Here is a 25,311-nt window from a genome sequence, read left to right as displayed (position 1 = left end):
AAAAACTTTTTCTGAAGTTCGACCAAAAAGTTCTCAATTTTCGAAAATTTGAATGGTTTACGGACGGACAACTGGAAGAGTTCTTCCTGTCGGAAGGAAAAATTTTTCCCTTTGTCCGGAAAATTTTTTCCAGTTGTCGGGAAAATATTTTCCTGTCGGATGGAAGGACTCGGAATGCAAGAAAGACTTGACGAGGCAATTTACCTAATTGAACTTAACGACTGCGTAAAAGACTACTTGCGCAAGGTCATGAAGCCCAAGGTCAAGTTCACCACTATTTCTGGAAGGGCTGCCTTGAATCTCGAGACTTCGACTGGAATTCCAATTCAAATACCAGAAAACACTCCTTTCGACGACATAAAGCAAGCAAAGAAAGAAGCTCTTGTTAAGTTCCTAAACAAACGTCCTTGGATAAAAATACCAAACAAGGAGAACCCCCTACCCCATATGAAATTGGCAATTCAGTCTCTCCTTCGCTTCTCGGGTCAACCATTCTACATAACCTGTGAAGGCGACATCCAACCAGTTCAGTAAACCTTAACGTTTAACTGCACTTTTTTATGTTTTTTTGTAAAGTGTCAAAAATAAATTGTTTTCATGAGTTTTCTACGATGTTTAGAAAAAATGTTATTTTCTAATATCTTCACATTCAATACTTTTTCAGCACTTTTCCGTAGTTATATATGAAAGACAATTCGAGATAAAAGTCATAGTAACAATGGAATAATATGTTGCACACCATTTGTTGTGAACCAAACTTGAAAGTCAGAGAAACTGTTACTAGGTGGTTCGTAGAATTTAGAAGCAAAGTCATAAAAGTCCTTACCAATACATAGAAAACTATTGCTGCTTGAACTGAAACTTGCATGACACATAACATTTTGAGGGTCAAACACGTTTCTATAAACTGTCAAATCTGCTGGTGGAAGTATAAATTGAAATGGACCATCTGGTGGTAATGGTTCGTTCTGGTTTAGTAACCGAAGAAATTTGTGCCCAAGAACGTTTGTCTACTTTCCAAAATAAAAACTCTGTATCTCTTGGAGGGTTAATTTCAAATCTTTTTGAAATGAAACGGTGGAGTTCATCTTGTCATATTCTAGTTTCAGATAGTATGTTCCATTTAGTAAAGAGTCGTATTTTTTCTTGAAATTCCAATAATATTTGTTCATTTGAGTTTGAAAGTCATTTAGAGTTTTCTCAAGACTTTCGTCTGAACGAACTGTAAAGATTCTCATTTCGTCAAAATTTGTCTATTAGACCATCAGAACCTTTATACTGCCATGAAAATATACTGCGAACATAAATGCGTTAGTTCTATTTGAAAACAAAACTCTTCTAAATCCTATTGCTTTGCATCTGAAGGACTTTGAAGCCAACGAATTGGATAGTCAAACCTGTATACTCGGGATGAAATTTCTTCATCTGAAATAGTCCTACCAGCATTTGTAAAGATATAGTCTAACGGTTTTGTATCTGCTACTTTTGTTCTTTGTTTTTCAACTGAAGCATTAATATATGTAAAATATATTGTTTTAAAATGGTATGCCATTTCATATTTCTCATCTAACAACAAGTTTCCCAACGGTCTTCTCCAACAAACTCAGCGTACATTTCAAATAAAATTAAAAAATGTCACTTTTTTAAAAATAAATTTTTACTTCATGCAATGTTCACTAACATCGAAAGGCATGTCCATAAGACGTTCTTCTTCTAACCTCTCTAGTCTGTTTGGATAATTGGCACGTGCTGTTTCCAAATCCATTTCGTAGGTCAGACCAGCCAGTTTGTCATAGACTTTTTATGGGTCTTCCCTTCCTATATTTAAATTCTTCGAAACTCTCCAACCATATCTTTTGCAACTCTGCTTTTATTCTAGCAGATTTTCTATCCATTCTATATGGGGGCATTTTTATAAAAATAAAAAAATATTTTTTTCTTTACTTTACATAACCGCCTGCTGCATAAGTCTTTGACGCCAACCCATACAGCTAATGAAGGTTGACTTGGTTTAGTTTCCAAACTAAACTTTGGTTTTGGTTTATCTTCAGTTTTTGGTTTTTCTTCTTCTATCGGTTTTTCGTCACTTTTCGGTTTCTCTGACTTTACTTCACTTGGCAGGAACAGTTGTGTCGTCAACATCTTCATAAATATCATATGCCATTTGTTTTTGTTTTCCTTTCAACTTTTTGTGTTTGTTGTAAAGTTTAGAATATTTCGACTCTAAGTCAATGAGATGTTCTATAATGAACTGTTGGTCGTGAAAGTAAACTTTTCCATCTGTTGTCTCGAAAGCTCTTCAGACTTCAATATTTTATTTGTGAAGTCTGTTTCTTTTTGAGATACTTGCCGTTCCATTTTTATGAAAAGTGACTTTGTAGTTAGGGTTTGTATTTCCAGACCTGGCACTTTCTATTATTGAATTTTTCTCTTCATCTGTAAGTTCTTTGACAGGTTTTGACAATGGTTCTGAACTTTTTGTTTGTGGTGTCAAATCTACCGTTTCAACTTCTTCGGTCATTTCATCTCAGTAAAAAATTTTAGTTTGGTTTGTTTTCAACTGGTTGTTGTTGTTTTTTTAAGTCGTCTAAAACTTCCTGAGGTATAGGAAGAACTTGACAAACACGTTGTGTAACTGCTGGAAGCCGACAAATCATCTTGAACCCATTTGTCTCAATGCTGTATTGTTCATTTCATATCAGTAAAAACTTTACATTCCCCACGTTTGAGGCGGTTGAGGTTGGTTATTGTTTACCCATTGTTGTGGCATGGTTATATCTCCGTTAAAGAATCTTTCACCTTGGTCCATATAGTGTCCTGCTTGGTTATAGTAGTCATTTGCTTTGTTATAATAGTTTCCCTGCTTGTCTTCCTACATTGTCCATCCATCCTTGAACTTTTCCTCTTGTTTCAGGATTTGGAATAAGATTTGTTGCATCTCGTGCTACATCCCAACCTTTCTGTACAGTTTGTATAATAGGTTGTGCTTTCTCTTTAAGTATACCTAATGTACTCAAATCTTCCTTCCAACTCCAAATACACCTCTGGCTATTGTTCCACTGCGGGCAAAAATCTGGATGCAACTCCTGCTAATGCGCCAAATAAACCATTCTTATAGGATAAAAAATGACGAATCCAAACAAGGACCCTATGTTTCTAAAGCGACAAAGAAAGCACTCATGGTAAAAATCTTTAGTTCAACACCAAATGCTTGGTTTATGGATATCTTGGAAAACATTCCGAGAGTTAGAACAGATGGACCACCATACTGGTTAATATTTGTTGGTCAAAACACAAGATACTGTGAAGCCATACCATTATGGTCCAAAAATATTTTAGATGTGAAAACTGCTTTGACAATAATTCGTTGACAAATACCATCCAACAAAACTGACATCTGACTGTGAAAGTTCTTTCAAATCAGATGATGTAAAAACTATCTGCGTTCAAAAAATGTAAACCAATATTTCATTGTCGACCAAAACCATTCTGCTCTTGGTGTCATTGACGGTTGTAATAAAAATGTTAAGAGACTTAAACAACCACAAGGTGGTGAAGCAAATGAAATGTCATATGAACGACAAATATAGACACTTCTCCATGGCAAAGATGAGACAAGTTTTAAATATTTACAATAGCCGTAAACAAAAGGTTTGGGAAACCACTCCCCCGAAGAATATGAAAACAACCTGACTTAGAGAAAGACTATATATTTAATAATTTAGTCAAAAGAGACAAACAAGAAAGAATGCCGGGCTTCAAACTTCAGAAAGGTGACAAAGTAAAAATAGAAATACCTAAACGCGACCCATATGAAAATATTGACTATGACAACAATGGGACCCGACAGGTACTCACATTCGTGTTCGTAAAATAGAAGAAAGTATACAAGAGAATATTATGAAGTTTTAGGCAAACATGGCAAATGTACACACTGCAAGCAGAAGATAAAACGACTATTGTCAGACCTCGTTTCAAACTTGTCAAAGTTCAAGGTGGTATACTTTCAAAGACAGTTCCTAACAATATAAGACAACTCCTGACGAATATGCTAAAGAAGTTGAAAATGACGACTAAGCATTTCTATAACATGCGTAAACTGTCATGTAAGGTGGCATGTATTCTTTACTTTGTCCCGTTGTTTGCGTATATCCTGTAACGTGATGTGTATGGATTCCTCCTCCATCAGTGTTATTCCAGTAACAATTTATAGCAAACTTAACGTCTCTTTAACATCATATCCTTTACCTTTTGTCATTCCTGACCAATCCCAATATCTATGCTTATGCCACCTGCTTGAGATGTACTTAAATCTATGTAGTGACTGTGTGCAGGTAAATTTGCACCTGAAATCGTTTTTACTTCCACCTGTTTCCTTTGAAGAGTTTGCACAATACAAAAACCTGTCGACTATTTGTTCCCATGCACCAACACCAAACATTACTTGAGGACCTCTTGCTTCCATAGATGTATAAAATAGAACCTACTGGGTTCATTAAATCAAACATATGAGACATTATAGGATTGTCTCTTTTGAACTTAAAATATAGTGCAAACTATTTCAGGTTTCTTCTGGTTTGTGTAAGAATATTTTTTATAATATACTTATGTTTTCAGGGTAGGTAAAATCTTGACTATAATATTTATTTCTGTCATCTATATAATAATATACTATTCTCGTTTTTTCTATTGCATTATATCTTTTATATCTATAATAATCTAAATATAATGTTTGCTTTTGTTCATCTGCATGTAGTATTCCTTCGTCATCTACATAGTCATAATAATATGGTGCTGGAGCTGGGTCAGGCAATGTCATATCTGCCATTTCATAAACTCGGAAATATTTCTTTTGTTCGTCCTCCATATAAGTTTAAGTAGCAGTTGTTGTCTAATGGAACTTTAACTTGTGTACCATCATTCTTTATATAGCTTACATACATTTCATTGTTATTTTTTCGGAATGAGTTTATACCGTATACCATTTCTTAAGGACTGTACAAACTGCCATCTAAAATATTTATTTTCTTCATTGACAGAAAGTCACCAACAATAGTTTTCAATATTTTTTGTTGTTCCTATCAAACTTTGGTATATTTCATTGACATATGTTTTATCTGCTTTCTTTTCAAGGCTAACGTTTAAGTCTGTTATTTCAGAAGATGTATGTGTATGTCCAACGGCACTTTTCCTGTTTAAGGTTTCTTGTAAGTTTGTAATATTTGCAATGGTATGTGTATGTCCAACGGCACTTTTCCTGTTTAAGGTTTCTTGTAAGTTTGTAATATTTGCAATGGTATGTGTATGTCCAACGGCACTTTTCTGTTTAAGGTTTCTTGTAAGTTTGTAATATTTGCAATGGTATGTGTATGTCCAACGGCACTTTTACTGTTTAAGGTTTCTTGTAAGTCTGTTATTTCAGATATAGAATGTGTATGTCCAACGGCACTTTTCCTGTTTAAGGTTTCTTGTAAGTTTGTAATATTTGCAATGGTATGTGTATGTCCAACGGCACTTTTACTGTTTAAGGTTTCTTGTAAGTCTGTTATTTCAGATATAGAATGTGTATGAGTCTTTTTAGAATATTCGTTTTCAGCTCTTGTCACTTCACTTGACATTTTATTGTCAACATATGTTTTGTCTGCTAGTTCAGGATGAGTATGTTCTTTTGTTGCATAAGCATTGTTAGCTCTTTCTTCTTCTTTTGCTATTGCATCGTCTACATATTCTTTGTCAGCTTTGTTGTCAACATCTGCTTTCAAAAGAAGTTCATTTATAGGTTTCTCGTTTAAAGTTCCTTTTGTTGGATTTATACAGACAGTATTGTTCTTCTTGTCTTGAAATAGAAACTCATCTGTCATTGGGTTTAATGTCAGTTTTAAGTTTCCTTCTTTCAATGACTCAGATATCTTAGAATAGTTTGAAAAAGTTTGTTGTGTTCTTATTTAGAGCTTGCATAATGAGTTGTCGGTTGTGTTGTATTTCTCTCATGGAAGCAATATCTTTCGACATTTTTATTCTAGATAAAATATGCTTCCAATAGAAAAAGAAAATTCAAGAGTTGCTACAACTAAACCATTAGATGAACTTTTTACTAATGTCGGTCAAAAGTTTGAGACAGAGACCGTAAAGCATGAAGGCTATCGTTTTGACTACCCATTAAGATGGCTAAGAGACCCATCTGTCACAAAAGCTATTGGCTTTCGTAGAATGAAGTTCATTTCAGAAGCCATACATAGTTTCCCATTTACGGTCGGTTTTGAAGTTCGATACTATAACAAAGAAAAACGTATGTATGAGAAATTTGAACAGGGAAAACTTTTACAAGTTAGTTTGCTTGTAAACTTAGAAACAACTCTTCAAGCTTTTCAAGAAAAAATAAACGATATCTATATCGAATATGCAAAACAGTATAACATTGACGAGGGAGAATACCATCTCGATATTATTTATGACAGGAAAAATGCAACTGTTAAAATCAATAGAATAGAAGACCTTGGAGAAAACGTTTATATTTCTACAAAATATAACAACTTGGCATGGTATAGATTTATGAGGATGTTAAATCAGCCTGCAGCATATCCAGTACACCCAGACTTTTATGAAGTCGAAAACCCTAATGGAACATATGAAAATGTTTTCGACCAAGATGCTATTATTGTTCATGCTTCATTTTCTGGCGCCCAAAACTCTTTCTTATGCTTGGCAAATGACTTTTACGAAAAACCTACAAAGTTATACGAACCGCCGAGTGGAAGTATTTCAGACTTTCAAGTATGGTTTACTACAGATGGAAGAAAAAGAATAATTCCATTATACCATGCGTTTTACTTAGAACTTAGTTTCATATACAACTACTATCGAACGGTAAAAATATAATTTTTTTAATACGGTTGAGGTGTTGGATTTGGTTGCCAACTAGACTGTGGTGCAGGTTCAGGCTGTTGTATAACAGGAGCTTGTTCTTCTGGTTCAGGGTCTTTAGGTATAATACCAACGAACTGACCTACCCTTTTACCAATATTTTTGACACCGTTCCAAATTCCTCTTCCTACGGTTTTTTATTCCATTCCATATACCTCTTCCAACATTTCGAAAGAAGTTTCCTATCTTACTGAAGAAACCCATTTTACTATATGTAAAAATCTAATGTCCGCCTAGTCTCTTACGTTTCCTGTTGAGTTCCATAGCATTCTTTAACTGGAGCTCATACATTCTGTTTCTCCTCTGGTAGAAAACATATTCTGGGTCAACTCCTGTGTTCGCGTCATCTGCATAAAGTTGTTTATATCCCACTTCAGGGTTTGTATAAAACTCTTTCCATCTCATATTTGCATACCATGGTGGCAAACCTAACGCAGCGTCATTTGACATGGCAGTTTGCATTTGTACATCTGTTGGCACTTGACCATAGTTTGCCATTGCAGTTTGTATTCTAACTTCATTTGGAATATTCTCTGGGTTTGGTTGTCCAGGTTGCTGTGCATTCGCTAAGTTCTGTGCGTCCATTTAATATTAGATAAAAATATCTCTTACGAGTACATATACTGAACATTTGCAGGCATTGGTTCATCTTCATATTCTCTGTACTTTTCTGCCACGTCAAAGAAATAAATGACACAATGGAAAAAACCTAAAACAAGTAGTCCTATTTCAAACCACATTTACTTACTAATAAAATTTCTTTGTTATGACACTTTCTCCGGTTTATAGGACCTCTCTCATATTCTATCTTGTCATATCTAAACTCATAGTCATGTATGTCCTCTAACCATTTCATGACACTTTCCAAACCACTTTTATCGGATGTAAAGTAAAAGCATGGATGGTTATGTATAACGTCTAAAGTTTCTAAAGAGTCTCTCAAAGTCCAGTCTACTTGGTATTGAAAATCCCATGTGTTATAGAACGGCGGGTCCACTATAAAGAAAACATTTTCCTTGTCTTTATATTTTTCATACAACTCTGTCCAATAACATCTCACAAACTCTATACCCTCAATATATTTTTCTATGTCCTCTTTGAAAACATTTGTATAGTTAAGATATAAAACTTTTGACATAAGTGTTTCAATGTCATGAACTCTTATAGAACCACTATATAATAGTCTAGCAGATATACTATCCCAGTCTATATATTCTGCTTTTTTCAAAACCTCTCTCACAATATTTTTCTTATCTAATGGTATACGTTCCATCTTACCTATAGGTATCTTTTCTTTTAACTCTTTCAATATATTGTTTGTGTCTGGTATATGTTTGAGACGGTCCATATAGTTGTCGAAGTCATTGCATATAATCTTTGAGTCTGGGAATATTGTATGGCACAAATGGGATATATAGAAACTTCCACCGAACAAATCTACAAATGTTAGACCATTCGATAGTTTCTTAAGTTCTCTCAATATAATATCTTTACATTTACTCTTATTTCCAAAGAACGGTAACGGAGGTTTTGTAAAATTCATTTATATATAATAATAAAAATGTTTTTTCCTGAAAAGTGACAGAAAAGTGACAAAACATGAAAACATATATAATTTGTGAAAAGCGACACATTATATAATGTTTTCGACCCAGAAGAAGGCTTCTTCCCAGAAGCAATGGAGGAAGAAGAAGAGTCCTCCGAATTCACACCAGAAGACTAACAATTTTCCGAATAAAAACTTCATTTATACTAAACATCTTCGGGGCTAGAGGGCACGAAGTGCCTGGAAGCCCCACTACCTTTTTTTTATTTGTATAAATTGATTCAAAAAAAATGGAAACACAAGAAGTGGATCTGCCAAATGAAAATCAGTTTTTGAACTTTGTATAAGGAATTGTTGGCTATGATGTACTGATCATGAATCAGTACATCATAGCCAACAATTCCTTCCCAAACAGCGGGAAACTTTGTCTGAATAGTTTAACATTCAGACAAAGTTTCCCGCTGTCAGAGAGGGAATGGAAGGGTAAGAGGTATATATTCATAATGTATACCTCTTACCCTTTCATTCCCTCGAGAAAGTTCAAAAACTTGGGTGCAATCAGAACTGATTGTACCCAAGTTTTTGAACTTTGTATAAGGAATTGTTGGCTATGATGTACTGATCATGAATCGGTACATCATAGCCAACAATTCCTTCCCAAACAACCCGAAATTTGTCTGATTCCACGCTAATTTTATTAATTTATCTAAACTTTTATCCTCGTCTACAATTTAATCATCAATAATTATCTCTTGTTCTATTTCACTATTATATATATATATATATTTATTATGAAAAAAAAATAAATAAATTAATAAATCATTTACTCAAATATATCAAAAGTTTTATTTTTATATATAAAGATAACTACTTTTAAAACAAATACCCCATATATTTTGCCATGTAAACTATTTTTGTCATGTAAACTTGTCACTTTTTGTCAGAAGTGAAGTGAACCGAATTTTCATGCACAACAACCTCATTAATGAAAATTGATGATTTAACAAAAAGAATAGAAGAGATTGAAGAAAGAATGAATCAAATAATTGATTTCATAAATTCAAATAATCATTAGTTTCTTAAATAATATATCCTTTATTTCCTCGTTTGTGAATCCTAATTTTTTAACGTTGTTAGTTTTGACGCTCATTTCATACGAATTAAAAATAAATTATTCAAAAATGTAAGACATAATTTTTAAAGTTTATTTTTTTATTTTTTATTTCATTATGGTAGTGAATCTTTCATTCATGAAAATAATTATTTCTAATTTCTTTTACTCGTTTATGAGGTCTTTGATTATGACTCCATTGATTCCATTCAGGATTTAAACAATGTTTAATTAATCGCGGAATATCTGACATCATCTATATATAGCTTCTTTTATAAAAGATGAAAAAATAAATTATTTTAAAATTAATGTTAATTTTTTAATGTGTTTATTTCATTATGTTTGGGCTGAGTGTAAATGTCTTACAATTTTGAAAATTTTTTAAATCTTGATTTATTCAAAAACGTAAGAATAAAAACCGTAAGAATCATACATTTACTTCATATGTTAAAAAAAATGATACAAAATCGCTCGATATTGTATGAATTCTTACGTTTACAAAAAAAGTCACACAACCCTTCCACATATACTACTATTTTCTCGTAATTAGTTATATCGACTTTCACTCAGGCATTTCGATTTTTAGGTTATTTCACACCTTGCAACATTGTTTATTTTAATTTATTTTATTGAAATGTATATACATTTAAGTCATAAGAAATGAAGATGTTATCAATGAATAAGATGTCTAGTTATTTTTGAAAGGATGCATTAAATTCCTTTCCAAATGAACGCATTAGGGCATGCAGTTATTGTAAAATAATAATACCCTACGTTCCCAACTTCTGGAAAACGGTTTTTCACCCTTATGATCAGTTTCAGACACTTTGGGAGTCTCCCAAACTTTGATATTTTGCATTATGATAGAGAAACATGTCTAGTTTAACGCACAGTTGTTTTAAAGGCAAATGATGATATCACATGAAATTATCAAATTATCAAATTTTGAAGTACCAGTCCAGAGGGTTAATTAGATCCTACACAGATGTGCGATAGTGAAACATATGTGTTCTTGATTTGAGAAGTCCTACTGATAGAGGTATGAATCTCACAGCTTTGTGTGAGTGTGTCTGACACTTGTATAGAGTGGAATATGCGCCGACATATATTATATAATAACATGTAGTTGATAATTATGAAAAAATAGAATTCGATGCGAATGATATTGAAAGTTGTTTTGTAATTTGATATTTTTCTTATATGTGTTAATTAGTAAATGGCTTGTTTGTTGTGATAGTACTGTGAAAAATGAAAGGTATTTTAAATTAAAAAATTGAGATTTTGAGATATCTCTAGAATTAAGAATTTATTATGTATTTGACTTTTATATAACTATGTGTAAAGGATCTCGATGTCTATATGCTTTAAATAAAATTAAATAAAATGAGATAAAAAATTAAAATGGACAAGAAGATATATGGAAATGTAATTTGTATTGTATTGGTTGTTGGCAAAATGATTTTAATACAGATTTAAGGATTTGGAATGGATTTGAAATTAAATGATTTTAATTCAAGGAGTAATAAGATTTTGAACTGGTTTTTATTTTGTGAATGTAAACTCCTTCCATAGGATATGTATTAGAAAGATCAATGTCAAACTTTTTGAAAGAATTGTTTTTTTGTTGAGCGATTTTCTTATATTTAATAATTATTTAAGTTGGCGTATCTTACGCCCTTCCAAAAATATGTATTAGAAAGATAAATTTTAAACTTTTTGAAAGAATTGTTTTTTTGTTGAGTGATTTTCTCATATTTAATAATATATTTAAGTTGGCGTATCTTACGCCCTTCCAAAAATATGTATTAGAAAGATAAATTTTAAACTTTTTGAAAGAATTGTTTTTTTGTTGAGTGATTTTCTCATATTTAATAATATATTTAAGTTGGCGTATCTTACGCCCTTCCAAAAATATGTATTAGAAAGATGACTTATAATTTCATAAATTATTTTGTCCCGACGGTTTGAGCGGTTATCAGAATGGTTGCTTACACAATGCGTCAGCAAAATGTCGGTTGGGGTGCCCTTCTTGGCCTCCTGAGTACTCACCAAGATATCCCCAGCTCCCGCAAAACACCTCCCTTAGGTGCGCATTACCTGACGGCATTATTTTGCAATTATTTCAAATTTTTTAGATGTCTTTTGTTAAAGTTTGTTAACTAAAGATTTGAAAACAGCTTACCACTTCAAGCTGCTCTCTTCCCGGTTCCTCTGCCGCAATCTTCTGTTTGATTGTGCGCAAAGCTCTCCTCCTTGTGAACTTTGCCTGACAGATACACCTGGGAGACAGCATTCGGACATTTTACCGCTTCAAGCTGCTCTCTTCCCGGTTCCTCTGCCGCAATCTTCTGTTTGATTGTGCGCAAAGCTCTCCTCCTTGTGAACCATGGCTGATAGAAAGAACTGAAAGACAGGATAGGAGGAACATGCCGGTTCAAGTTAACTTGCAATATGCTTCTGATTAGTGATTTTAGATGAAAGATTAGCGAAATTGCATTTAATTTGGATAGAAGGATTCAATTTTATGAAGCAGGCTCGTAGAAAATATGCAGGAATAGCACAATCTTTTGCAATCACAACGCGATTGCAAAACTTCGACCGACAAGAGTGCACAATACACTCTTGTCGGTCTGCATGTCTCATTCCGGGAGACATTGTCACTGCATGTCTCCCAGAATGAGACACTCTTCCGCATTCATAACTTGAATGCGGAAGTTTGACCGACAAGAGTGCACAATACACTCTTGTCGATCTAAATGTATCTTACAATCAAAGACACTTTCATACAATCTTTTCGAAGTTAAAAAAAAAAATTAATTATTTCTTTCTTTTGTTTATTAAATCGCCTTACTCACGTACTAATCTCTTTTAGAGACTCTATCGAGCTATCCCCACATATAAACCTGTGACAATAATACATATTTACTCTCTTCATATTCTGATCTCATGACACATTATCGCAAAAACTATAATTATACAACACATCTCATAAAGTCTCATTTTAGCCCTATCTAAGCGTTCAAAACCTATTTTCCACACGTAATCTGATTCTTCTGGCTCCGCTGATTCGATTTCTGCTGTCAGATCGTGAAAATATGCATCACATAAAGAGATAAACAACTCAAAATTATTGCTTTTTTTTTCAAATTGTCTATTCATCCATCTTTACATATTTATTATCTCCTCCGTTTCCCCTCACAAATTCTTTTAATTTTCTGAATAATACGTATAATAAAATGAATATCTCAAAAACTAAAACACAAAATTAATGTTGGAAAATGACTAGATATAATCTGAACTTTTGAATTCATACATTTTTGGAAAAAATTGAATTTTCAAAAAAAAGATTTAAGGAAATATTAAGTTGTGCAATTTGCATTTATCTCTTTATGTGATGCATATTTTCACGATCTGACAGCAGAAATCGAATCAGCGGAGCCAGAAGAATCAGATTACGTGTGGAAAATAGGTTTTGAACGCTTAGATAGGGCTAAAATGAGACTTTATGAGATGTGTTGTATAATTATAGTTTTTGCGATAATGTGTCATGAGATCAGAATATGAAGAGAGTAAATATGTATTATTGTCACAGGTTTATATGTGGGGATAGCTCGATAGAGTCTCTAAAAGAGATTAGTACGTGAGTAAGGCGATTTAATAAACAAAAGAAAGAAATAATTAAATTTTTTTTTTAACTTCGAAAAGATTGTATGAAAGTGTCTTTGATTGTAAGATACATTTAGATCGACAAGAGTGTATTGTGCACTCTTGTCGGTCAAACTTCCGCATTCAAGTTATGAATGCGGAAGAGTGTCTCATTCTGGGAGACATGCAGTGACAATGTCTCCCGGAATGAGACATGCAGACCGACAAGAGTGTATTGTACACTCTTGTCGGTCGAAGTTTTGTAATCACATTGTGATTGCAAAAGATTGTCTCATTCTGGGAGACATGCAGTGACAATGTCTCCCGGAATGAGACATGCAGACCGACAAGAGTGCACCATACACGTTTGTCGGTCAAACTTCCGCATTCAAGTTATGAATGCGGAAGAGTGTCTCATTCTGGGAGACATGCAGTGACAATGTCTCCCGGAATGAGACATGCAGACCGACAAGAGTGCACAATACACTCTTGTCGGTCAAACTTCCTAATACAAAATTTGATTCCCTTATTATCTTCTTAACAAAACTTAAGATTTCAATAATACATCATGAAAACATTCATTTACTACATTCACACTGTTATTCCTTTCTATAAATTAACTCATTTAATAGAATCTTGTTTTTATATCTTATTATTTTCTCATAATACTTCTAATTCCTCTATTTCCTCTTCCACATAAAATTTAATTTTGTAATGCTATCATATACACTTAATGTTTTCAAATTTTCAGATTTAAATTTAATCTTTATTTTCATCATCATTTATAATCTTGTTCCTATATAAAGTTATAATAAATTATCGTCAGATTCTAATATTTATGATTCTTACTACTCAATTCAATATAATTATGTTAGTCACTCATATTCAGGAGAATAATTTAAAAATCTATAGCTCATATTTTGATAGTTATATATTTAGATGATATATATTGCAATTCCGGTTTCAACACGATCAAATGCCAAACCAAGACAAAATATATATGAATTTTCAAAATATCGATTTACATTAGAATCTATATCTAATTTTATCAATACACAAGTAGGGAATGTTCAATACATCTTTGAGCAACGTGAATAGCACAATTTTATAGGATTATTTGTTGATTATATAAAATATAAGCCAAATCGAATCTGCTGTATAGTACTTTAGTTTATCATTGAATGTTAAATGTGTTCAGATAAATATTTGAGTCAGATATCGCATTTTCTAATTTCAAAATTTATCTCATGAAGTTAGAATTTATTTGATCATACAACATCATGTTAGTCAAACCGGAGTTCAATGGCGATTCTAAAATGGAACAAATGCTTGTTTTATCAAAATGTTAAAATATTAATCTAAAAAACTTAATATCTAACCAAACCATTCTAGAATTATTATATACAGGTATAGGCAATCTAAATGCACACGGAATTCGGAAAATTAAAAAGAATATTTATGAGATTATTAAATCTTATGTAATTCAATGAAAAGTAAAAAAAAGGTAGTGGGGCTTCCAGGCACTTCGTGCCCTCTAGCCCCGAAGATGTTTAGTATAAATGAAGTTTTTATTCGGAAAATTGTTAGTCTTCTGGTGTGAATTCGGAGGACTCTTCTTCTTCCTCCATTGCTTCTGGGAAGAAGCCTTCTTCTGGGTCGAAAACATTATATAATGTGTCGCTTTTCACAAATTATATATGTTTTCATGTTTTGTCACTTTTCTGTCACTTTTCAGGAAAAAACATTTTTATTATTATATATAAATGAATTTTACAAAACCTCCGTTACCGTTCTTTGGAAATAAGAGTAGATGTAAAGATATTCTATTGAGAGAACTTAAGAAACTACCGAATGGTCTAACATTTGTAGATTTGTTCGGTGGAAGTTTCTATATATCCCATTTGTGCCATACAATATTCCCAGACTCAAAGATTATATGCAATGACTTCGACAACTATATGGACCGTCTCAAACATATACCAGACACAAACAATATATTGAAAGAGTTAAAAGAAAAGATACCTATAGGTAAGATGGAACGTATACCATTAGATAAGAAAAATATTGTGAGAGAGGTTTTGAAAAAAGCAGAATATATAGACTGGGATAGTATATCTGCTAGACTATTATATAGTGGTTCTATAAGAGTTCATGACATTGAAACACTTATGTCAAAAGTTTTATATCTTAACTATACAAATGTTTTCAAAGAGGACATAGAAAAATATATTGAGGGTATAGAGTTTGTGAGATGTTATTGGACAGAGTTGTATGAAAAATATAAAGACAAGGAAAATGTTTTCTTTATAGTGGACCCGCCGTTCTATAACACATGGGATTTTCAATACCAAGTAGACTGGACTTTGAGAGACTCTTTAGAAACTTTAGACGTTATACATAACCATCCATGCTTTTACTTTACATCCGATAAAAGTGGTTTGGAAAGTGTCATGAAATGGTTAGAGGACATACATGACTATGAGTTTAGATATGACAAGATAGAATATGAAGAGAGGTCCTATAAACCGGAGAAAGTGTCATAACAAAGAAATTTTATTAGTAAGTAAATGTGGTTTGAAATAGGACTACTTGTTTTAGGTTTTTTCCATTGTGTCATTTATTTCTTTGACGTGGCAGAAAAGTACAGAGAATATGAAGATGAACCAATGCCTGCAAATGTTCAGTATATGTACTCGTAAGAGATATTTTTATCTAATATTAAATGGACGCACAGAACTTAGCGAATGCACAGCAACCTGGACAACCAAACCCAGAGAATATTCCAAATGAAGTTAGAATACAAACTGCAATGGCAAACTATGGTCAAGTGCCAACAGATGTACAAATGCAAACTGCCATGTCAAATGACGCTGCGTTAGGTTTGCCACCATGGTATGCAAATATGAGATGGAAAGAGTTTTATACAAACCCTGAAGTGGGATATAAACAACTTTATGCAGATGACGCGAACACAGGAGTTGACCCAGAATATGTTTTCTACCAGAGGAGAAACAGAATGTATGAGCTCCAGTTAAAGAATGCTATGGAACTCAACAGGAAACGTAAGAGACTAGGCGGACATTAGATTTTTACATATAGTAAAATGGGTTTCTTCAGTAAGATAGGAAACTTCTTTCGAAATGTTGGAAGAGGTATATGGAATGGAATAAAAACCGTAGGAAGAGGAATTTGGAACGGTGTCAAAAATATTGGTAAAAGGGTAGGTCAGTTTGTTGGTATTATACCTAAAGACCCTGAACCAGAAGAACAAGCTCCTGTTATACAACAGCCTGAACCTGCACCACAGTCTAGTTGGCAACCAAATCCAACACCTCAACCGTATTAAAAAATTATATTTTTACCGTTCGATAGTAGTTGTATATGAAACTAAGTTCTAAGTAAAACGCATGGTATAATGGAATTATTCTTTTTCTTCCATCTGTAGTAAACCATACTTGAAAGTCTGAAATACTTCCACTTGGTGGTTCGTATAACTTTGTAGGTTTTTCGTAAAAGTCATTTGCCAAGCATAAGAAAGAGTTTTGGGCGCCAGAAAATGAAGCATGAACAATAATAGCATCTTGGTCGAAAACATTTTCATATGTTCCATTAGGGTTTTCGACTTCATAAAAGTCTGGGTGTACTGGATATGCTGCAGGCTGATTTAACATCCTCATAAATCTATACCATGCCAAGTTGTTATATTTTGTAGAAATATAAACGTTTTCTCCAAGGTCTTCTATTCTATTGATTTTAACAGTTGCATTTTTCCTGTCATAAATAATATCGAGATGGTATTCTCCCTCGTCAATGTTATACTGTTTTGCATATTCGATATAGATATCGTTTATTTTTTCTTGAAAAGCTTGAAGAGTTGTTTCTAAGTTTACAAGCAAACTAACTTGTAAAAGTTTTCCCTGTTCAAATTTCTCATACATACGTTTTTCTTTGTTATAGTATCGAACTTCAAAACCGACCGTAAATGGGAAACTATGTATGGCTTCTGAAATGAACTTCATTCTACGAAAGCCAATAGCTTTTGTGACAGATGGGTCTCTTAGCCATCTTAATGGGTAGTCAAAACGATAGCCTTCATGCTTTACGGTCTCTGTCTCAAACTTTTGACCGACATTAGTAAAAAGTTCATCTAATGGTTTAGTTGTAGCAACTCTTGAATTTTCTTTTTCTATTGGAAGCATATTTTATCTAGAATAAAAATGTCGAAAGATATTGCTTCCATGAGAGAAATACAACACAACCGACAACTCATTATGCAAGCTCTAAATAAGAACACAACAAACTTTTCAAACTATTCTAAGATATCTGAGTCATTGAAAGAAGGAAACTTAAAACTGACATTAAACCCAATGACAGATGAGTTTCTATTTCAAGACAAGAAGAACAATACTGTCTGTATAAATCCAACAAAAGGAACTTTAAACGAGAAACCTATAAATGAACTTCTTTTGAAAGCAGATGTTGACAACAAAGCTGACAAAGAATATGTAGACGATGCAATAGCAAAAGAAGAAGAAAGAGCTAACAATGCTTATGCAACAAAAGAACATACTCATCCTGAACTAGCAGACAAAACATATGTTGACAATAAAATGTCAAGTGAAGTGACAAGAGCTGAAAACGAATATTCTAAAAAGACTCATACACATTCTATATCTGAAATAACAGACTTACAAGAAACCTTAAACAGTAAAAGTGCCGTTGGACATACACATACCATTGCAAATATTACAAACTTACAAGAAACCTTAAACAGGAAAAGTGCCGTTGGACATACACATTCTATATCTGAAATAACAGACTTAAACGTTAGCCTTGAAAAGAAAGCAGACAAGAACCATACACATACCATTGCAAATATTACAAACTTACAAGAAACCTTAAACAGGAAAAGTGCCGTTGGACATACACATTCTATATCTGAAATAACAGACTTAAACGTTAGCCTTGAGAAGAAAGCAGACAAGAACCATACACATGATTTCTTCACAACTGTTGCTATAGAAAGTATTGAAGGAACGGTTGAAGAAACTGGTGGGGATGCATTATATTGTAAACCTCCTAACTTTCCACAAGGTTTAACATCGGATGACGACATAACGACGATGAGAAACATTAGATGTAAAGATGTTTATGTCATGAAGGATGAATATAATATTAAATTCACTGCTCAAGATTTATATGACAAGAAAGCAGACAAAAAAGAGCTTCAAACATTAAAGACAGAAATACTTCAAACATTATATCCTATAGGCTCTATTTATACGTCAATGAACTCAACAAATCCAGAAACAGTTCTGGGTTTTGGAACTTGGACTCAAATAGTCGACAGGTTTTTGTATTGTGCAAACTCTTCAAAGGAAACAGGTGGAAGTAAAACGATTTCAGGTGCAAATTTACCTGCACACAGTCACTACATAGATTTAAGTACATCTCAAGCAGGTTGGCATAAGCATAGATATTGGGATTGGTCAGGAATGACAAAAGGTAAAGGATATGATGTTAAAGAGGACGTTAAGTTTGCTATAAATTGTTACTGGAATAACACTGATGGAGGAGGAATCCATACACATCACGTTACAGGATATACGCAAACAACGGGACAAAGTAAAGAATACATGCCACCTTACATGACAGTTTACGCATGGTATAGAAATGCTTAGTCGTCATTTTCAACTTCTTTAGCATATTCGTCAGGAGTTGTCTTATATTTGTTAGGAACTGTCTTTGAAAGTATACCACCTTGAACTTTGACAAGTTTGAAACGAGGTCTGACAATAGTCGTTTTATCTTCTGCTTGCAGTGTGTACATTTTGCCATGTTTGCCTAAAACTTCATAATATTCTCTTGTATACTTTCTTCTATTTTACGAACACGAATGTGAGTACCTGTCGGGTTCCCATTGTTGTCATAGTCAATAGTATTTTCATATGGTCGCGTTTAGGTATTTCTATTTTTACTTTGTCACCTTTCTGAAGTTTGAAGCCCGGCATTCTTTCTTGTTTGTCTCTTTTGACTAAATTATTAAATATATAGTCTTTCTCTAAGTCAGGGTTTTTTTCATTTCTTCGGGGGAGTGGTTTCCCAAACCTTTTTGTTTACGGCTATTGTAAATATTTAAAACTTGTCTCATCTTTGCCATGGAGAAGTGTCTATATTTGTCGTCATATGACATTTCATTTGCTTCACCACCTTGTGGTTGGTTTAAGTCTCTTAACATTTTTATACAACCGTCAATGACACCAAGAGCAGAATGGTTTTGGTCGACAATGAAATATTGGTTTACATTTTTTGAACGCAGATAGTTTTTTACATCATCTGATTTGAAAGAACTTTCACAGTCAGATGTCAGTTTTGTTGGATGGTATTTGTCAACGAATATTGTCAAAGCAGTTTTCACATCTAAAATATTTTTGGACCATAATGGTATGGCTTCACAGTATCTTGTGTTTTGACCAACAAATATTAACCAGTATGGTGGTCCATCTGTTCTAACTCTCGGAATGTTTTCCAAGATATCCATAAACCAAGCATTTGGTGTTGAACTAAAGATTTTTACCATGAGTGCTTTCTTTGTCGCTTTAGAAACATAGGGGTCCTTGTTTGGATTCGTCATTTTTTATCCTATAAGAAATGGGTTTATTTGGCGCATTAGCAGGAGTTGCATCCAGATTTTTGCCCGCAGTGGGAACAATAGCCAGAGGTGTATTTGGAGTTGGAAGGAAGATTTTGAGTACATTAGGTATACTTAAAGAGAAAGCACAACCTATTATACAAACTGTACAGAAAGGTTGGGATGTAGCACGAGATGCAACAAATCTTATTCCAAATCCTGAAACAAGAGGAAAAGTTCAAGGATGGATGGACAATGTAGGAAGACAAGCAGGAAACTATTATAACAAAGCAAATGACTACTATAACCAAGCAGGACACTATATGGACCAAGGTGAAAGATTCTTTAACGGAGGATATAACCATGCACAACAATGGGTAAACAATAACCAACCTCAACCGCCTCAAACGTGGGGAATGTAAAGTTTTTTACTGATATGAAATGAACAATACAGCATTGAGACAAATGGGTTCAAGATGGATTTGTCGGCTTCCAGCAGTTACACAACGTGTTTGTCAAGTTCTTCCTATACCTCAGGAAGTTTTAGACCGACTTAAAAAACAACAACAACCAGTTGAAAACAAACCAAACTAAAATTTTTTACTGAGATGAAATGACCGAAGAAGTTGAAACGGTAGATTTGACACCACAAACAAAAAGTTCAGAACCATTGTCAAAACCTGTCAAAGAACTTACAGATGAAGAGAAAAATTCAATAATAGAAAGTGCCAGGTCTGGAAATACAAACCCTAACTACAAAGTCACTTTTCATAAAAAATGGAACGGCAAGTATCTCAAAAAAGAAACAGACTCTCACAAATAAAATATTGAAGTCTGAAGGAGCTTTCGAGACAACAGATGGAAAAGTTTACTTCACTGACCAACAGTTCATTATAGAACATCTCATTGACTTAGAGTCGAAATATTCTAAACTTTACAACAAACACAAAAAGTTGAAAGGAAAACAAAAACAAATGGCATATGATATTTATGAAGATGTTGACGACACAACTGTTCCTGCAAGTGAAGTAAAGTCAGAGAAACCGAAAAGTGACGAAAAACCGATAGAAGAAGAAAAACCAAAAACTGAAGATAAACCAAAACCAAAGTTTAGTTTGGAACTAAACCAAGTCAACCTTCATTAGCTGGTATGGGTTGGCGTCAAAGACTTATGGCAGTAGGCGGTTATGTAAAGTAAAGAAAAAATATTTTTTTATTTTTATAAAATGCCCCCATATAGAATGGATAGAAAATCTGCTAGAATAAAAGCAGAGTTGCAAAGATATGGTTGGAGAGTTTCGAAGAATTTTAAATATAGGAAGGGAAGACCCATAAAAGTCTATGACAAACTGGCTGGTCTGACCTACGAAATGGATTTGGAAACAGCACGTGCCAATTATCCAAACAGACTAGAGAGGTTAGAAGAAGAACGTCTTATGGACATGCCTTTCGATGTTAGTGAACATTGCATGAAGTAAAAATTTATTTTTAAAAAAGTGACATTTTTTAATTTTATTTGAAATGTACGCTGAGTTTGTTGGAGAAGACCGTTGGGAAACTTGTTTGTTAGATGAGAAATATGAAATGGCATACCATTTTAAAACAATATATTTTTACATATATTAAATGCTTCAGGTTGAAAAACAAAGAACAAAAGTAGCAGATACAAAACCGTTAGACTATATCTTTACAAATGCTGGTAGGACTATTTCAGATGAAGAAATTTCATCCCGAGTATACAGGTTTGACTATCCAATTCGTTGGCTTCAAAGTCCTTCAGATGCAAAGGCAATAGGATTTAGAAGAGTTTTGTTTTCAAATAGAACTAACGCATTTATGTTCGCAGTATATTTTCATGGCAGTATAAAGGTTCTGATGGTCTAATAGACAAATTTGACGAAATGAGAATCTTTACAGTTCGTTCAGACGAAAGTCTTGAGAAAACTCTAAATGACTTTCAAACTCAAATGAACAAATATTATTGGGAATTTCAAGAAAAATACGACTCTTTACTAAATGGAACATATTATCTGAAACTAGAATATGACAAGATGAACTCCACCGTTTCATTTCAAAAGATTGAAATTAAACCCTCCAAGAGATACAGAGTTTTTATTATTTGGAAAGTAGACAAACGTTCTTGGGCACAATTTTTCGGTTACTAAACCAGAACGAACCATTACCACCAGATGGTCCATTTCAATTTATACTTCCACCAGCAGATTTGACAGTTTATAGAAACGTGTTTGACCCTCAAAATGTTATGTGTCATGCAAGTTTCAGTTCAAGCAACAATAGTTTTCTATGTATTGGTAAGGACTTTTATGACTTTGCTTCTAAATTCTACGAACCACCTAGTAACAGTTTCTCTGACTTTCAAGTTTGGTTCACAACAAATGGTGTGCAACATATTATTCCATTGTACTATGACTTTTATCTCGAATTGTCTTTCATATATAACTACGGAAAAGTGCTGAAAAAAGTATTGAAAAATAATGTTTATGTTAGCACATGTTAGATCTAACACGTTTTCTAACCACTTTTCTAACATCGTAGAAAACTCATGAAAACAATTTATTTTTGACACTTTCACAAAAAACATAAAAAAGTGAAGTTAAACGTTAAGGTTTACTGAACTGGTTGGATGTCGCCTTCACAGGTTATGTAGAACGGTTGTCCTGAGAAGTGGAACAGTGCTCTGAGAATTTGTATAATTCGTGGAATTGGACTCTCTCTGTTTGGAAGTAGTATCCAAGGACGCTTGCAAAGAACTTTATAATGGCTTCCTTCTTTGCTTGCTTTATGTCGTCGTAGGCTGTCCCGTCTGGTACCTCAATTGGAATTCCAGTCGAAGTCTCGAGATTCAAGGCAGCCCTTCCAGAAATAGTGGTGAACTTGACCTTGGGCTTCATGACCTTGCGCAAGTAGTCTTTAACAAGCTCGTTAATTTCAATTAGGTAAACTGCCTCATCTAATGGCTCGATGTTGTCCATTGCTACTGTCAGTAAAAGTACTGCTACTGTCAGTAAAAGTACTGCTACTGTCAGTAAAAGTACTGCTACTGTCAGAAAAAGTACTGCTACTGTCAGTAAAAGTACTGCTACTGTCAGTAAAAAGGAAAATTTGAGAGGGTTTTCGACGATAAAGTACTGCTACTGTCAGTAAAAGTACTGCTACTTCAGTAAAAGTACTGCTACTGTCAGAAAAAGTACTGCTACTGTCAGAAAAAGTACTGCTACTGTCAGTAAAAAGTACTGCTACTGTCAGTAGCAGTACTGCTAGTAGCAGAGATTTTTATCGTTGTGGTCCGACGGTTAAGCCACAAACGAATGTCCCACGTCCCACCAACCCAGTCCATTCCCAAACCAGAGGAACCTAAAGAACCACAACAGTCTCCTCAGCAACCTCAGTTCCAGCAAGTACCTCCGAATTTCTACCAATTTCCACCTCAAGGTTACTACCACCACAAGGCTTCCCGAACTACCCTCCTCAGCCTATGCCTTACTTCCCCAACCCATGGATGTTCCAGCAAGCTCCACCCCAGCAATTCCAATCTCAATCCAAATCGAAGAGAGACCAAGAGTTCGAAGAAGGTCTGAACCGTTTACGCAAAGAGTATGCCACAGCTCCAATTGAGAGAAAGTTGTTCCCGGACCAAAAATATAATTTATGTTAACATGTTAGATCTCACCTGTTTTTTCACCTCTTTTTTCACCTCGTGAATTTTCATGACTTCTTCGTAAATGTTTTGTCAAGACTTCTTCGTAATGAGTGTAAAGGACCCAAAAATAATGTTTAGGGTAGAAGGTTAGATCTAACCTGTTTTCTACCCTCATTTCTACCCTCTTGAATTTGTCATGAATTTCCTTAAGATAGAAAAAATAAAGTTAGTTTTATTTTTATTTATTTTTTTATTTTGTATGTAAGAACATATATGACAAACATTGAGTTTGAAACAGTTAAAAAGATAGACAATGACACCAAATTGGTTAGAATAGGTGATTTAAACGTAAGATACTCAAAGAAATACAACAAATATTCTTTGTCAGACATTTTATCTCCATCTGGAAAGAGACCGAAGGACTGGGTTAGAATTGCTTCTACTCAGAAAATTTTGACAAGAATCCTGAGCTTATGATATCAGTAGCATTTCATGGAACAAGAGCATATCTTATAGACAAAAGTCTTATACCAATAGTTTTGTTATGGTTAGACCCAGTTGTTGGATATAACTTCATAACATATGGTTCATTCGATACGGAACGTTGCAGTGAAGGCTTACTTTACATCGTTCAGAAACCGAAGGACTTCAACACAAAAGATATAAGATAGGAAGAACATTAATATAACTCTAAGATATGACTCTACAGTCAATAGAGTCAAGGTTGTGTTCGTTAATGATATGAGAGCTGTAGAAACAGAACTGCTTGAAGTTTTTGAGAAAATGTATGGTGCTCCCACGAAAGGTAAAGAAACGTTTGAAGTAGATGAGATAGATAAAGCTATAAAATTATTTGACGAAGTTGCTGAAAAATACATGTAAAGCGTTTATTTTTGGTCTTTTGTGAAAGTCAGAAAATAAAGTTAGTGTCATTTTTTTGTATTTTTTGTATGTAAGATATGATTTCAGGGATTTTTTTGACGAAGTGTTAACCTTCACTTCGTCAAAAAATAACAGTTATCTAATGAAAAAGTGTCATTTTTTGTATTTTTTTGTATTTGACGAGAATGTCGGGTAGATGGTTAGATCTAACACGTTTTCTAACACGTTTTCTAACACGTTTTCTAACCTCTTGAATTTTCATGAAATTTACACCAAAAATATAATTTATGTTAGAATGTTAGATCTAACACGTTTTCTAACACGTTTTCTAACCTCTTGAATTTGTCAAGACTTCTTCGTAAATGTTTTGTCATGATTTCATCGTAAATGTTTTGTCAAGACTTCTTCATCGTAATGAGCGTAAATGTTTTGTCATGATTTCATCGTAAATGTTTTGTCAAGACTTCTTCGTAAATGTTTTGTGAAGAATATAGCAACAGTCTGAATTCCGACGGTTGCTTTTTATACAAAATTCATGCAGGAAATTCTTGAGTTTTGGTTGAAAGAATACGGTGGAGCCAAAAGTGGCTCGACCTCAAAACAAGCATTTTATGAGCTTACTAAGGGTGTTATGAATGAATTCAAATGTATTTACATACATCCTGACCTCGTTCATTTTGTTGCTGAATTCAGCAAAAATAAAGTTTATGTTAGAATGTTAGATCTCACCTGTTTTTTCACCTCTTTTCTAACATGGTCTAAAACACACAAAACTCATGAAATTTACACCAAAAATATAATTTATGTTAACATGTTAGATCTAACATGTTTTCTCACCTGTTTTCTAACCTCTTGAATTTTCATGACTTCTTCGTAAATGTTTTGTCAAGACTTCTTCGTAATGAGTGTAA

General features: G+C 33.6%; 10 protein-coding genes and 4 pseudogenes across 14 annotated transcripts, besides 3 other annotated features; 10 read left to right on the top strand and 4 right to left on the bottom strand.

The window, feature by feature from the left end:
- Positions 1-5,579: part of a mobile genetic element that runs on past the window's edge.
- TVAGG3_0106100 (uncharacterized protein) lies at positions 160-534 on the top strand (the record flags this gene model as incomplete). Its single annotated transcript, XM_051222963.1, has 1 exon — positions 160-534. One exon carries the CDS (start codon positions 160-162, stop codon positions 532-534), a length of 375 nt encoding a protein of 124 aa, XP_051107949.1.
- Positions 4,074-4,943, bottom strand: TVAGG3_0106090 (annotated as a pseudogene). Its single transcript has one exon. A coding segment is annotated over exon 1 (870 nt).
- Positions 5,580-6,030: 451 nt separating the features above from the next.
- On the top strand, positions 6,031-6,804 carry TVAGG3_0106070 (uncharacterized protein; the record flags this gene model as incomplete). The annotated part of the gene is made up of 1 exon (XM_051222962.1): positions 6,031-6,804. A coding segment is annotated over one exon (774 nt), but the record flags the coding sequence as incomplete, so codon positions are not given.
- A 342-nt stretch (positions 6,805-7,146) lies between these two features.
- TVAGG3_0106060 (uncharacterized protein) lies at positions 7,147-7,509 on the bottom strand (the record flags this gene model as incomplete). Its single annotated transcript, XM_051222961.1, has 1 exon — positions 7,147-7,509. The coding sequence occupies one exon, from the start codon at positions 7,507-7,509 to the stop codon at positions 7,147-7,149; it is 363 nt and encodes a 120-aa protein (XP_051107947.1).
- A 1,288-nt stretch (positions 7,510-8,797) lies between these two features.
- Positions 8,798-9,151: a mobile genetic element.
- Positions 9,152-15,948: 6,797 nt separating this feature from the next.
- On the top strand, positions 15,949-16,311 carry TVAGG3_0106040 (uncharacterized protein; the record flags this gene model as incomplete). The annotated part of the gene is made up of 1 exon (XM_051222960.1): positions 15,949-16,311. The coding sequence occupies one exon, from the start codon at positions 15,949-15,951 to the stop codon at positions 16,309-16,311; it is 363 nt and encodes a 120-aa protein (XP_051107946.1).
- Positions 16,312-16,329: 18 nt separating this feature from the next.
- TVAGG3_0106030 (serine threonine-protein phosphatase family) lies at positions 16,330-16,572 on the top strand (the record flags this gene model as incomplete). The annotated part of the gene is made up of 1 exon (XM_051222959.1): positions 16,330-16,572. One exon carries the CDS (start codon positions 16,330-16,332, stop codon positions 16,570-16,572), a length of 243 nt encoding a protein of 80 aa, XP_051107945.1.
- Positions 16,573-16,576: 4 nt separating this feature from the next.
- On the bottom strand, positions 16,577-17,425 carry TVAGG3_0106020 (uncharacterized protein; the record flags this gene model as incomplete). The annotated part of the gene is made up of 1 exon (XM_051222958.1): positions 16,577-17,425. The coding sequence occupies one exon, from the start codon at positions 17,423-17,425 to the stop codon at positions 16,577-16,579; it is 849 nt and encodes a 282-aa protein (XP_051107944.1).
- Positions 17,426-17,878: 453 nt separating this feature from the next.
- Positions 17,879-25,311: part of a mobile genetic element that runs on past the window's edge.
- TVAGG3_0106010 (phage tail repeat-like family) lies at positions 18,722-18,907 on the top strand (the record flags this gene model as incomplete). Its single annotated transcript, XM_051222957.1, has 1 exon — positions 18,722-18,907. One exon carries the CDS (start codon positions 18,722-18,724, stop codon positions 18,905-18,907), a length of 186 nt encoding a protein of 61 aa, XP_051107943.1.
- Positions 19,363-19,860, bottom strand: TVAGG3_0106000 (uncharacterized protein; the record flags this gene model as incomplete). The annotated part of the gene is made up of 1 exon (XM_051222956.1): positions 19,363-19,860. A coding segment is annotated over one exon (498 nt), but the record flags the coding sequence as incomplete, so codon positions are not given.
- On the top strand, positions 20,299-20,451 carry TVAGG3_0105990 (uncharacterized protein; the record flags this gene model as incomplete). The annotated part of the gene is made up of 1 exon (XM_051222955.1): positions 20,299-20,451. The coding sequence occupies one exon, from the start codon at positions 20,299-20,301 to the stop codon at positions 20,449-20,451; it is 153 nt and encodes a 50-aa protein (XP_051107941.1).
- Positions 20,580-21,055, top strand: TVAGG3_0105980 (annotated as a pseudogene). The gene has a single exon. A coding segment is annotated over exon 1 (476 nt).
- On the top strand, positions 21,099-21,335 carry TVAGG3_0105970 (uncharacterized protein; the record flags this gene model as incomplete). Its single annotated transcript, XM_051222954.1, has 1 exon — positions 21,099-21,335. One exon carries the CDS (start codon positions 21,099-21,101, stop codon positions 21,333-21,335), a length of 237 nt encoding a protein of 78 aa, XP_051107940.1.
- TVAGG3_0105960 lies at positions 23,187-23,533 on the top strand (annotated as a pseudogene). The gene has a single exon. A coding segment is annotated over exon 1 (347 nt).
- Positions 23,992-24,400, top strand: TVAGG3_0105950 (annotated as a pseudogene). Its single transcript has one exon. A coding segment is annotated over exon 1 (409 nt).

Source organism: Trichomonas vaginalis, chromosome IV, assembly GCF_026262505.1.
Source record: "Trichomonas vaginalis G3 chromosome IV, whole genome shotgun sequence".
NCBI classification, from domain to species: domain Eukaryota; phylum Parabasalia; order Trichomonadida; family Trichomonadidae; genus Trichomonas; species Trichomonas vaginalis.
This window is presented reverse-complemented; position numbering and strand designations above follow the sequence as displayed.